The sequence below is a fragment of the Orycteropus afer genome, unplaced genomic scaffold, assembly GCF_000298275.1.
Source record: "Orycteropus afer afer isolate SDZICR_OR568_19922 unplaced genomic scaffold, OryAfe1.0 scaffold00106, whole genome shotgun sequence".
Classification (NCBI taxonomy): domain Eukaryota; kingdom Metazoa; phylum Chordata; class Mammalia; order Tubulidentata; family Orycteropodidae; genus Orycteropus; species Orycteropus afer.
The window spans coordinates 7,849,080-7,862,016 of NW_006921693.1; the positions used below are offsets into that span (position 1 = coordinate 7,849,080).

The following is a 12,937-nucleotide window of genomic DNA, read 5'->3' on the forward strand; positions in this document are numbered from 1 at the left end:
TGATGGGACGTAACAACAACAATTGACATTTATAAATCACTCTATACAACAACAGCAGAATACACACTTTTTTAAGTGCACATGGAAAATTCATCAAAATAATGAATACACTGAATATGTCATTCAGAATGATTGAAATCATACAGTATATTTACTTCAACCAAAATAGTAGTGATATAGAAATCAACAGCAAAAATGATCATGGTAAAAATCCCAAACACTTGGAAATTAAACATCACTATTTTCCATACCCCATGACTCACGAAGAAAGTAAAATCTGATTATTTGAAAAAAAATCAGTTAAGCTGATACAACTTTTCTTGACTGATTAATACCAAAAATAGTAAACATTGATTATTGCTATTAAGAAATAAAGAAACATATCATTACATTTTCTACATTAAAAGAATAATAAGAAAATACTCTAAACAGTTATGCTAATAAATTCAGCAAGTTTGATAAAATGTAAAAATTTATTGCAGATACACAGAAACAGCAGAGATTCAAGAAGAAGAGGAAAATCTTAACAGTCCTTTACCTAATAAAGAAATTAAATTCCTAATTATTTTCAGAATTATACATACATTAATAGTTAGCTTTAATGAATAGCACATGCACTCATCTTAAGGAGACAGCAGAAAAACCTTCCAAAGGCAATATATCTTGAGATTTGCTTTTAACTTTACATAAGAGCTAGACAAATAGAGATGAAATAGGTAGCTATCCTGAAATTGGAAAAATGTATCAGCAAATTCATGAGCATAAGATCTACTTTTGTGAATCAATAACCACTGATGGTTAATGGTAGCCTGAAATATAAGACTGAAGGGATTAACCTACAAAAAGACAAGAAAAGGTCAGGGGACGAACAGGAAGACATAGATTGCGAAGCCAATGAGTTTTAACTAGACACCTAGAAAATACTGAAGATTTGAGCTCACATGGTGACATGATCAAAGTGGTATTTGAAAGTCATTCAGCACATATCCTTGAGCCAAATAAATATGTCCATTTCATCATAGATGTGTTCTAACTGAAAATGCCCATTAGTATCAGATTAGCACTGCTCTGGATGTACATATCTTTCTTTAAAATTGAATGCCAGTTTCCTATTTGTGTTTTTCTAAAATAAGTTACTTTTTCAAACGTGTTCTGAAGGAACATCTTCTTAAATATTTTTAACCTCCTACATTTGTCATGGAGAATTTTAACCCTAAGCATGCTCTAAAGGAACAAGGAGGTTGTGGTGAAAGGCAATTGGGAGAGATTTGTGAGTCTAATGAGGATGCAGCATGGATTGCCACTTCATTCTGCATTTATTGATTCTGGTCCTGACTATAAAGCACATTTTTGTGCTTCTTTTAGATATACAGTAAATTTTGATGTAATAGTGAATATTGTGTATTGTACGTTTCTGAGTGTCTGAATTCTATTTTTTCTCTTTAAAGAATGTCAGTGCTTCTTTTGGACAGGGATTTAAGTTACTTGAATATCATTTTGAGGCTTGTTTTAAGCTATTTAATGAAGGAGAGAATATGTATAAAGTAGCCTTTACACTACGGATATTTAAGTTCAACTACTGAGCTGTGGACCTTTTGAGGTCTATAATGAATCTCCTATGGGATCAGGAAGTACTCTGTCCTCTGACTGGTAGGAAATGAAAGATCTCCTTGCTGTGTATTACATTTAGGACCTATTCAGTCCTCATGTCACCAGTCACTTTTGGTTCAAGTTGGTGGAGTTTCATCCTGAGAGTGTACAGCTTAGTATTCAGCAAAGACTCAAGGGCCTCTATAGACATATTTGTAATGATGTTTTTTTCTGTGTGTTTCTCTCCTCTCCAGAACATCGTTACAGAATTTCAATCTTCTTACTCAGACTCACTAAAACAAGTCAATGTCTCTTCAACTCATTGGGATCACTGTGCTCTGTGGTCCAGAATGCATTTCCAGGCAGAGAGCCAGGGAAAATCATAGGGCTAATCTTATTTGTTTCCCTTTTCTCAGTGGTCACAATCCTAAATTGTCAGTTGGCCAACATCTGTCAACAGTTATCTCATACATTTTATCAAGCTACCTATTAGTTTATGGTTGGAGAGTGAACCTAGTGCTTGCTCCTCCATCATGGTAAGGTCAACATAGATACATCTTACATTACTTATCAATGACACTCTTCTGTTCCACACCTTCCAGAGGCTCCATTCCTCATTGAGAAAATCTGAAATCATTATCTTGGTTTATAAAGTAATACTTGAATTTAGCCCTATAGCCCTGGTTGTGCAATGATTAAGTGTTCCACTTCTAACCTAATGGCTAGCTATGTGAGCCCACCTGGAGATCTGCTTCTGTAAAGAATACAGCCTAGGAAACCCTATGGGACAGTTCTACTGTGGCACCTTGGGCCACTAAGAGTCAAAAATCATAACCACCACCACAACAACATATATTCAGTTATTTCCTTCCTCTTTTCCTCTGCTCCCTCAGCTTCATACCCGCTAGTCTCCTTAGTCATACTATCTAAAGGAATTTTCTCTTTCTGTCCTTTCTACCTGAACTAAATAATAAACTATCAAGTAGGCTGCTAAATTCACAAGGCTACTAGCCAGCAGAACCAAGCTTAAACCCGACATTCTAGCTCCTGAGCTTGAAATCTCAAGCAGCCTGCTGTGTTCTCTATCATGCAATCAAGTGCTTTGCGAAATCTCTTCATTTCATTCTTTTTCTCAAATGCTATCCTATTAAACAGACCACTATCTGCTGTCCTATATATAACATCTTTCTGGTCCTTTCACTGCCTATCTTCTAATCCAAAAAAACAAACTCATTGCCATCAAGTCGATTCTGACTCAGAGCAACCCCCGTTGGGTTTCCGAAGCCGTAAATCTTTACAGAAGCAAACTGCTTCATCTTTCTTCCATGGAGCAGCTGGTGGGTTCAAACCACCAACCTTTTGGTTAACAGTCAAAATGCCTTACCCACTAGACCTCTAGAGTTCCTTTTATCTTCTTAGAAGCAGACATATATTTACGCATTAGCTTATCTCTATCTTATCAGAAAACATCCAACAGTGAAAATGAACACTGTATATGGTTTATTCATTGTTAAATTTTCAGACTTAAAACAGTTCTAGGCAAATTTTAAGAGCAGAATCAGAATTTGATGACAGTTGAATAGATAGATCTCCTTTAGCCACTGTATGAATTTGGTATAACTATCTTAATTTCCCAGACAATGTGTTAATGATCAGAGAGTGTAAGCAATTTGCCCGAGCTCATGTCAGGTTGGTGATTATATAAACAGAGATTTGAGTATTGTTCTCAGTTAACAAAACACTGCATTTGTAGGCACTGTACACTATTGCCCTGTAACATAAATGAAGTTGATTGCCTTTCCTTAAACGTACTAGCACTGGTGGTTCTCAGCTTACATAAGTCATCATTACAAGCTGTCAAGTTGATTCGACTCATAGCAACCTCTCCTTCGTTGATACCGAGGTGATATCTCTATGGAAGTAGATTGCCCAACCTTCATTCCGAGGAGTGGCTGGTGGACTTGAACTGCCAGGCTTCAGGTTAGCAGTCAAATGCCTTAGGCACTATGCCACCAGAGCTCCTAATAAAAATTCATCATAATATCTAAATTACTTACCTTTTTCTATTAAAGTTTATATTTTACCAAATGCAATCTTTTCACTTTATTTTGTTCTCTGCTACATCGTATGGATCTGCTTTGTCCCAAAGCACATGCAATCAGTTATTAAATGACATGGAAGCTACTAGAAAGGTCCCTAACATTTAGGGAATTAAGAGGACATACAAACCGCATAAAGCAGAAACAGCATATGATTTTGCGCATGGTGGAACTGGCAATGAGCTCCTTGAGTTTAGAAGAATGAGTGCATGAAGCAAGTTCTTCCTGCATTGTGGATTTCAAAAGCTCCATGCATGCAAAAAACAAAAAGAGTTATATGCGTTGTTAGAGATACAGAGAAAGTACCAAAACCAATGACTGAACATAACAGTCATTAACAATTAGTACTCATTAACGATTAATGGTCATTAACAATTCTTTTGTCCAGAAACATTCTTAATTATCTTCTAAGCCACACGATCATACCCCAGCATATATGGAAGCATGATTTGCTCTGTGGCTGTGGTTGTTGTTAGCTGTTGCTGACTGATGGCAACCCCATCTGTTACAGAGCAGAACGGTTCAGAGGGTTTCCTTGGCTGTAATCTTTTGTTGTTGTTGTTGTTTGCCATCGAGTCGGACCCAACTCATAGCGACCCCTCCTTGGGTTTCCGAGGCAGTATCACTACGGAAGTAGATTGCCCCATCTTCCTTCTGAGGAGTGGCTGGTGGGTTTAAACCGCTATCCTTCTGGTTAGCAGTCAAATGCCATAGGCACTATGCTAACAGAGCTCCTAATCTTTTAGCACTTATGTTATTATTTAAACTATTTCCATTTGGTTATCTCATGTGGATCTGAGATTTTGCTTTGATATTTATGAGATGTTATTAAATGTAATATTTTCAATAAGATTAAATAATAAATTGACTTTTTATGTACAAAAAGACTCTTAACTACTATATCGTCCATAAAAAGTCTTGGGCACTCAAAAAATTCATTTATATAATAGGACTTTTCATAGTATATCTCTCATTATAGTATCAAGTACATACTTTCCTTGTCTATGGCATTATGACGTGCTCAAGGCAGAGCCACCCATATCTAATTGTCATTCATCCAGGTAGGGACACACCACTCTAGGACATGTGTAGATATGAGATTAGCTTTCCTTCAAGGTCCTATCAAGTCACTGGCATCATCCTAGTTGAAAATTGACCTTATCACATATATAATAGCCATGTACCAATAGTGGAAAGATAAATGAAAAATTTCTAATTTTCCCTAGTTTTATCTATTCCTTTAAATCTCAAGAATTTGTGCAAAAATACCAAAGTATTTTGTATTGTTCATGGTTATCTTGAAGACGGCCTGTTTTTCAACAGCAAGGCATGGAATGTCTTTTGCAGCATCTTATAAACATGTTATGTGCTATAGTAAATACAGTAAATATTGGTGGGTGGTTGATATGTGCTGTGGAGTTGGACCCGACTCATAGCGGCCCCTCCTTGGATTTCCGAGGCAGTATCACTACGGAAGTAGATTGCCCAACCTTACTTCCGAGGAGTGGCTGGTGGGTTTGGACCGCCAGCCTTCTGGTTAGCAGTCAAGTGCCTTAGGCACTATGCTACCAGAGCTCCCATAGTAAATATTAGCATATAGGTTTTTAGATATTAGTTATCAATTCGTGGTTTAAAACTATCATCTTGTCAGTTTCAAGGGTAGCCATTCCTCACTAAGTACTGTGACATGTTTCAAATCAGGGCAAAATGTCCTAATCTGTATCAAAAATGAGAAAGAAACTAAAAAGAGCAAATTTAACTAACAGTTGTTAGATGGAGTTAGGAACACTAAGTCCATTCTCAGGGAAATGAGACATTCTGAGCAAAAGAGTATCTCTGCTATACTTATGGAGGCACTGGTGGTGCAGTGATTAAGACATTCGGCTGCTAACCACGAGGCAGTCAGTGCTTTACTCTGCAAGAGGAGATGATGCAGTCTGCTTTCATAAAGCTTTACAGCCTTGGAAACCCTATAGGGCAGTTCTCCTCTGAGCTATAGGGTCGCTGTGAGTTGGATCTCTTCATGGCAATGGGTTGGATTTGGGTCTATTTACATGTGTATGCGTGTGTGTGTGCACGCACTCGTACATGCATGTGTGTTTGTGTGTAGGAAGGAGTCCTGCTCGCACAGTGGTTAAGACCTCAGCTCTAACTGGAAGGTAGGCGGGTGGAACCCACAGCTGCTCTGCAAGAGAAAGATGTGGGAGTCTGCTTTCTTAAAGATTATGGTCTTGGCAACCCCACGGGGTAGTTCTACTCTGTCCTATAGTGGCACTGTGAGTCAGTATTGACCGGAGGGCAATGGGTTTGGCTTTTAATTTGGTGTGTGCATGCATTTTTGTCTCAGTAAAATGTGCTATTATTCTTATCAGTTTCCATAGGGTGCTAAGTAGAAAAGGTGTTAAATAGTTTTCTAACAAAATGAATTGATTTACAGAAACGACAATCTCTATTGGTCATATTTTGTTTTGCTTCGGGGCCAACTCAATGGCACATAACAACAACAACAACAATGTAGTTGTTTAGTAACTGTGTGTCACTGTCATCATTTTTGCAATTGTGCTATTTTTCCAGGGATGGAAAAAAAGCTGCCCAGATCTACCACAGTTTTCTCTCACCTCAATGGTTAGGTTCTCTGCAGCATCATTTTTGCCATTAAATCGGGCAACTTTCTTCAGTTCTTTGAGTGCTTTGTCTAGTTTACCAGTCACAATCAGCCAGCGGGCAGATTCTGAAAACCACCTAGGCAAAGCACAGCGAAGATGTAATCAGGAAGCAGTTCACGTCTGAAGAACCATCGTGTTTATGGTATTATTTAACTTTCATAAATGTATCCATGTTTGGTCCTCAATAAATCCATTCCTTTATTCTGTGGAAAACACTAATGTAAATGATAACCTCTGATAGTCAACTATGCATGTAGTTTCGGTTTATTTGTATTCTAATAAGAAATTGAAATAGAAACCTTGAAAAAAACCTGAGCAAAAGAATATCTCTGGTATACTTATAGAGGAACTGGTGGTGCAACATTTAAGGCATTTGGCTGTTAACCACAAGGCAGTGCTTCACTCTGTGGGAGGAAGAAGAGGCAGTCTGCTTCCATAAAGCTTGAATATTTATAAGTTCTCAAAGAGTATTTCTTTTTCTTTTTAATTTTGAATTGAAGCTCAGTATATGTGTAGTATATAATGATTCACATAAGTGTAAGCTTCAATATCCACAAATCAAACCTACTTATGTAACCAACATCCAGAAAAAAACATTTACTGTACTTTTAGAAACCTCCCTCAACAGTAACCACTATCCTTACTTCTTTTTTATTGTGATTTGGATGAAAGTTTACAGAACAAATTCATTTTCCACACAACAGTTCATACACACTTTTTTTTCCCCCATGACACTGATTGCAATCCCCATAATGTAAGAGCTGACTTCTCACTTCCTGTTTGTGGGTTACCTTTTCCCTGTGTCCTTCTTTCCTGTGCATTTCAAAGAGTAAATCTGAGCAAGATAAATGATAAAAATTTTAGAAAGATTCTCTCTGCATTACTTTAGCTGGAACCGTGCATTTCTAGTGAAGAGGGAGGAACACAAGCTTAATGCCATTTTAATCAATTAAATTTAGGGATAGAATTGATTAAATAGTGAATTAAGACAAATTTGAATAATTGTCTTCTGAGGCTTTTCACTTCGTCTACTCATTAGGAAATAAAATAGAACTCAGTGGAGTAAGTTTGTATGTGTGATAAATTAAAGCTGGCTGTGGCTTCTTTGACTCAACTGCCAGTGAGAAGTGGGGTGTATACCTCCCCCCTTGAATCCTGGCAGAATTTGTGACTGATTTGACCGATGGAATATGGAGGATGTGAACTGTGCCAGTTCCTGCAGCCAAGCCTTAAGAGACTTTCAGGTTTCACTTTCTGTTTCTTGGCATACTCAATTTGGGAGAAGCCATTTATGAAATTTGAGTGCCGTGCAACCTCCATGTTGTAAGGTAACCCAAGATGGCCGTGGAAAACCTTGTGGACATAAAGATGCTTAAAGAGCTCCAGTGATTCCAGCCATCCTAGTCTAGAAAGACGCATGAATGAGTCTATAGATAACAACAGTCCAGCCATCTCTAGGTGCATCATGTCAGGGTTTCCAGACGTGAATTTCTCAAGTGAGTTAAACTATAGAGACGAGGGATAAGGATAATATCTTTTATTACAAAGTATAGATGGCCTGCTCTTCCTAGGGTCCCTTAAACTAATAAAACAAACAAACAAAAAAGTTAAACATACCATAGGAGCAAGAAGTAAGCCAAATAAGGCAATGAGATGGCTAACTGTACAATGTGCCAGTCTCGAAAGGCATAAGTCACTCCAGCTAGTAAAATCTGGCCAGTGCTCATAGACATTGAAAGAGCTGTCATCATTTGTGTTCGAGCCTTTGTTGGAATCCATTCTATAACTGAAAGGAAGAATAACAATTCTGACAGACAATCAAGTGAATGTTTAAAACATTCACTCAAGTACACGTAAAGGAGAGAGAATTAAAACTAACTTACGAAGTATGATGTTATTGCTAGTTACTGTGCCCAGGGATATTGCCATAATAAATCTTATCATACAGTAAACTGGGAAGGTTGAGGCAAATAATGAACAAGTTCCAAACAATCCAAATAGCAGAGAAAAGCATAGCAACACTGGTTTCCGGCCAAATCTAGGTAATAACCAATTGAGTTAGTAAAAACATCTAAAAAATCAAAACAGTAGAGTTTACCATTACACAAATACTTGAAGTCCTATTTAGATCTCCCCTACATTTTTTTTTTTGTTGTTGTTGTTTGTTTGTTTACATGTCCTGGAAGAAATACAGCCAGAATGCTCCTTGGAAGTGAGAATGACCAGACTTTGTCTCACCTACTTTGCTCATGTTGTTAGAAGGGACCATTCTCTGGGAAAGATATCATACTTGGTAAAGTGGAGGGTCAATGAAAAAGGGGAAGGCCCTCAACAAGGTGGATTGACACAGTGGCTGCAATGATGGGCTGAGGTATAGCAGGGACTGTGAGGCTGGCATAGGACCGGGCAGTGTTTCGTTCTGTTGTACATGAGGTTGCTACGAGTCAGAGACAATGCAATAGCACCTGACAACAACATATGATCCTACAATATCTGATGCATGTGCCAATTGTTACTTTTGTAAGATTAGGTGAGACTCTTCTAATACATGTCCATCATCACCAATAAACTTTAAATTACTTGTAATCATATATTGTCTTAGAGAAACAACATCCAATCCAGTGTCTGGCAAATTGTTAGCACAAACCACTCTTTGTGCTTTTATTTTCAAAACGGAATCATGGCTTCACTATAAGTTTTCATGTTTTTACCATACTAACTCCTTCCCGCACTTGTTGTTGTTGTTGTTATGTGCCATCAAGTCGGACACGACTCATAGCGACCCCTCCTTGGGTTTCCGAGGCACTATCACTATGGAAGTAGATTGCTCCATCTTTCTTCCGAGGAGTGGCTGGTGGGTTTGAACCATTAGCTTTCTGGTTGGCAGTCAAGTGCCTTAGCCACTGTGCTACCTGAACTTACAGAATGGAATTATCCAAAATCCCTTCATAAACTGTTTTTGAATATTTTTTGTTACTACCTATTGTAACTCTGCAATGCAGATATCTGTAACACCTTAGAGCTTCTTCTCTTTTTGTTTGTATTGCTGTAGTGTTTGTGCACCTGCGATCCATACTTCGCCAATCTCCTTGGTTTATCACATTAAGTCATTCTTTATTAAACCCATTTCCATCAAGTCACAGAAATTATCAATAATTCTTTTGTAACCTATGGCCTCAGAAGAAAATTCAGTGTCCTTGGCATGACTTTCAAACTTCTTGAAAATCTGAGAAATTTACTTATCTCATGTTACCTCATTACATGAATATTATGCACTAATTCATGCCCCTTACAGTCTTTGCCTCTGAACTTGAGAACATCTCTCTACATTTACTAAGCCAGTTCTACTACCTTCATTCCCTCTTCTTTCTTTAACTTGTACTTCTAATTAAAGCCTACAAGTCATTTTCTCAACTTTTAGAGTCCATTTTTACTGACTCCGACATTACTTCTTCCTTGGAAATGTGTATCTCTACCACCCTGTAATAGGTAGTAAATGTCCATGTAACATTTCTTTTCAACTTATTTCTCCTCTGTTGCAAATACCTTTCTTTCTGTCAACATGTTCTTTCCGTCAACATGTAGCCCAATGTTCCTAACACAGAGGTTGTTAATTCCTTCTTTTTGAGTCTCACCTGTCAGCAAAGTAGCCACTTATGGGTGTTCCCATCATTTGCCCAGTGAAGAAAATGGACTGTGACAATGATTTGAATGATTTTTTATCACATACCAAATCCCACTGAAAAACAGAAATAAAAACAGCAGGTTTGGAAAGAAACTAGAAGCAGAAAATACAATTAAATGGAAAGATCTGTTTGGGGGAGGAAAAATGAGCTATTTTGTTAGAAATTTGATTTGTTTTAATGTTTTAAACCCTCAAAGACTGCTAAATTCCAAGTAGTTTGTCAGACACTGTGTTTATAGCAGAGATCGAGAGACAAATTTTAGTGGGAAAGATAATGTGTGTTATCCATTTTCCTTGCTATCATATTTTCCATCATTGTAAGCACTAACTACATATAAAAAGGTTATGTATCTTCTTAGTATGTTTCAACAAAACATTTACATGATTGTATTACTTTAGCAGGGACAGCACATTTAATGGTGGGCAATGAAAAAGTACATCAAGATGACAGAAATCAGGAAATACAGAATATATTCCATAATACATGAACATTATTAGTAAATGATAAGAAAATAGAAAGTTTTATTATTTTTTGATACTAGAAGTTGTGTAAACTTCATATCTATCATGTTTGTGTATTTATGGATGAGTATGAGTTATCAAGTTATCAAGTTATCAAGCTGAAAAATAGATCAAAATCCTTGATTTGGCATAAATTTGATGATTGGAAGTAGACAACTTATGTATCAAAATTTGAAGTTCAGAGACATTAACAAATGCTAAACAACACTAGCTTCTGATGGCCAAAATGGGCTTCAATTTCAGCTCTACTTGATTTCAGAACCTGCACTCTAAATCACTTTGCTAGAAAAAGAACTGTCTACAGATGAAAGAGAGAGCTCTGGTGGTGTAGTGCCTAAGGCACTTGACTGTTAACCAGAAGGCTGGCAGTTCAAACCCACCAGCCACTCCTCAGAAGGAAGGTTGAGCGATCTTTTTCTGTAGTGATACTGCCTCTGAAACCCAAGGAGGGGTCACTATGAGTTGGGTCCAACTTGACAGCACATAACAACAACAACAACAACACAGATAATAGAAAGGAGCTCCGGTAGCATGGTGCCTAAGGTATTTGACTGCTAACCAGATGTCCAAAGAATTCCATTTCTTTTTCTTCTTCTTATACTACTTTTTATAATAGAACTATGTCTTATAACAGGAGCTCGGTAGCATAGAGCCTAAGGCACTTGACTGCTAACCAGAAGGCTGGCAGTTCAAACCCACCAGCCACTCCTCAGAAGGAAGGTTGGGCAATCTACTTTCGTAATAATACTGCCTTGGTAACCCAAGGAGGGGTCGCTATGAGTCAGGTCCGACTCAATGGCGCATAACAACAACAACAACAACAACATGTCTGATTGCATTGAGTAGATTTAGCATACCAAACCAAACTCACTGCCATCGAGGCAATTCCAACTCCCCCATTGGCTTTCCAAGGCTGTAAATCTTTATGGAAGTAGATTACTCCATCTTCCTTCTGCGGAGAAGCTGGTGGGTTTCAACCACCAACCTTCTGGTTAGCTGTGAAATACCTTAAGCACTGCACCACCAGAGCTCCTTAGGTTTAGCATAGTGCTATGCATTTAGAAAAAGTTTGCATAGTTTTTTTCACATGGTATTTGTATCATACCTGTGTCACAATGGTAGAGGTAAAAATGCTTTGGTCATAGATCCAACCATCCAGGCATGGTTCTGTCTCTAGCTCACTGATGTTTGTGATTGACATATTAGAATCCAGGAGTTGCCACTGTGTCTGGCGGAATCGACGGCACTGCTCTGGTTTGTAATTTGGGCCCATTGGTATGGAAACCCTCAGGAGTGCTTCAGTTGTTAGATTCACAGAGGTGTTGGTGACAAATGTGGTATTGTCAAGGAGATGGATGTAGCACCGGTGAGCAGGGGTGGCTGATGTAAAATTATCCACCAAGTTGTGAACATTCATCAGTGTTGTTATCAATAAGATCAAAATGAATAACAGAATCTGGAATTTCCCAAGATTTCCTACATGCAGTAAAATTTCGGAGAAGGCCATGAATGTATCAGAATGGCAGGTGAATGAATTTTTGTTTATACTAAAGGTTTACTTTGCCTGAAAGACAAATCAAAAACAAACCCAATGCTGTTGAGTTGATTTCAACTCATAATGATTCTAAAGTACAGAGTAGAACTGCCCCTAGGGTTACCAAGGCTATAATTTTCATAGAAGCAGACGGCCACAGCTTTCTGCCATTGAGCAGCTGGTGAGTTCAAACTGTTGACCGTTGGGTAAGCAGCTGAGCCCTTAATCACTGTACCACCAGGGTTCCTTCTCATCTGAAAGATAGCTCTGGTTAATTGAAAGTTAAAAACAACAACAACAGCAATACAAACAACTTTCTAAACACTTAGATCTATCTAATGAAAGAGTTGGAAACATTCACCTCCCACATTGGAAGAGAAACACTTCACCAAGTCGTCTTGTAAAATTTTTATAAATCAGCTTTGTCTAAAATAATTCTACAATACATTCTTGGAAAAATAGGCATAAGTTGTTCCATTTCATTTAGGTACAAACTTTAAAACACAAGACTTCTAGGAATGCAAACAAAAAATTGAATTATAACTACTGGTAATTGTTATAATGTTGATATGTAGATTTTCCTTAAAACTAACATAATTCATTCATGTATTCAGTCAATAATTCTGCCAAATATTCAGTAAAGGTGGAGAGATTGATTCCTTTCTTCTCTGGACTTGTGTGATGCTTCCCACACCAAGAGATGGGGTCACTTCCCTCTCCCTGAATAAGGGCTAATCTGAATTCACTTGTTTGACCAGTAGTGTGTGGTAGAAATTGTATTAGGCATCTCCCATGTTAAGTAATTCGAAATCTTGCAGCTTTCACCTGGGTCTCATGGAAA

At 37.7% G+C, this 12,937-nt stretch overlaps 1 protein-coding gene across 1 annotated transcript in view; it reads right to left on the bottom strand.

Moving 5' to 3' along the window:
• LOC103199196 (steroid transmembrane transporter SLC22A24-like) overlaps positions 1-12,069 on the bottom strand; it is a 32,431-nt gene extending 20,362 nt beyond the window's left edge. Inside the window, exons 1-6 of the mRNA XM_007943432.1 lie at positions 11,668-12,069; positions 9,991-10,094; positions 8,239-8,393; positions 7,973-8,141; positions 6,308-6,431; positions 3,820-3,935 (exon numbers count right to left, since the gene is read on the bottom strand). Coding sequence (XP_007941623.1) covers positions 3,820-3,935; positions 6,308-6,431; positions 7,973-8,141; positions 8,239-8,393; positions 9,991-10,094; positions 11,668-12,069 — 1,070 coding nt within the window. The remainder of the gene's footprint in view (positions 1-3,819; positions 3,936-6,307; positions 6,432-7,972; positions 8,142-8,238; positions 8,394-9,990; positions 10,095-11,667) is intronic.
• Between the last annotated feature and the right edge of the window lie 868 nt (positions 12,070-12,937).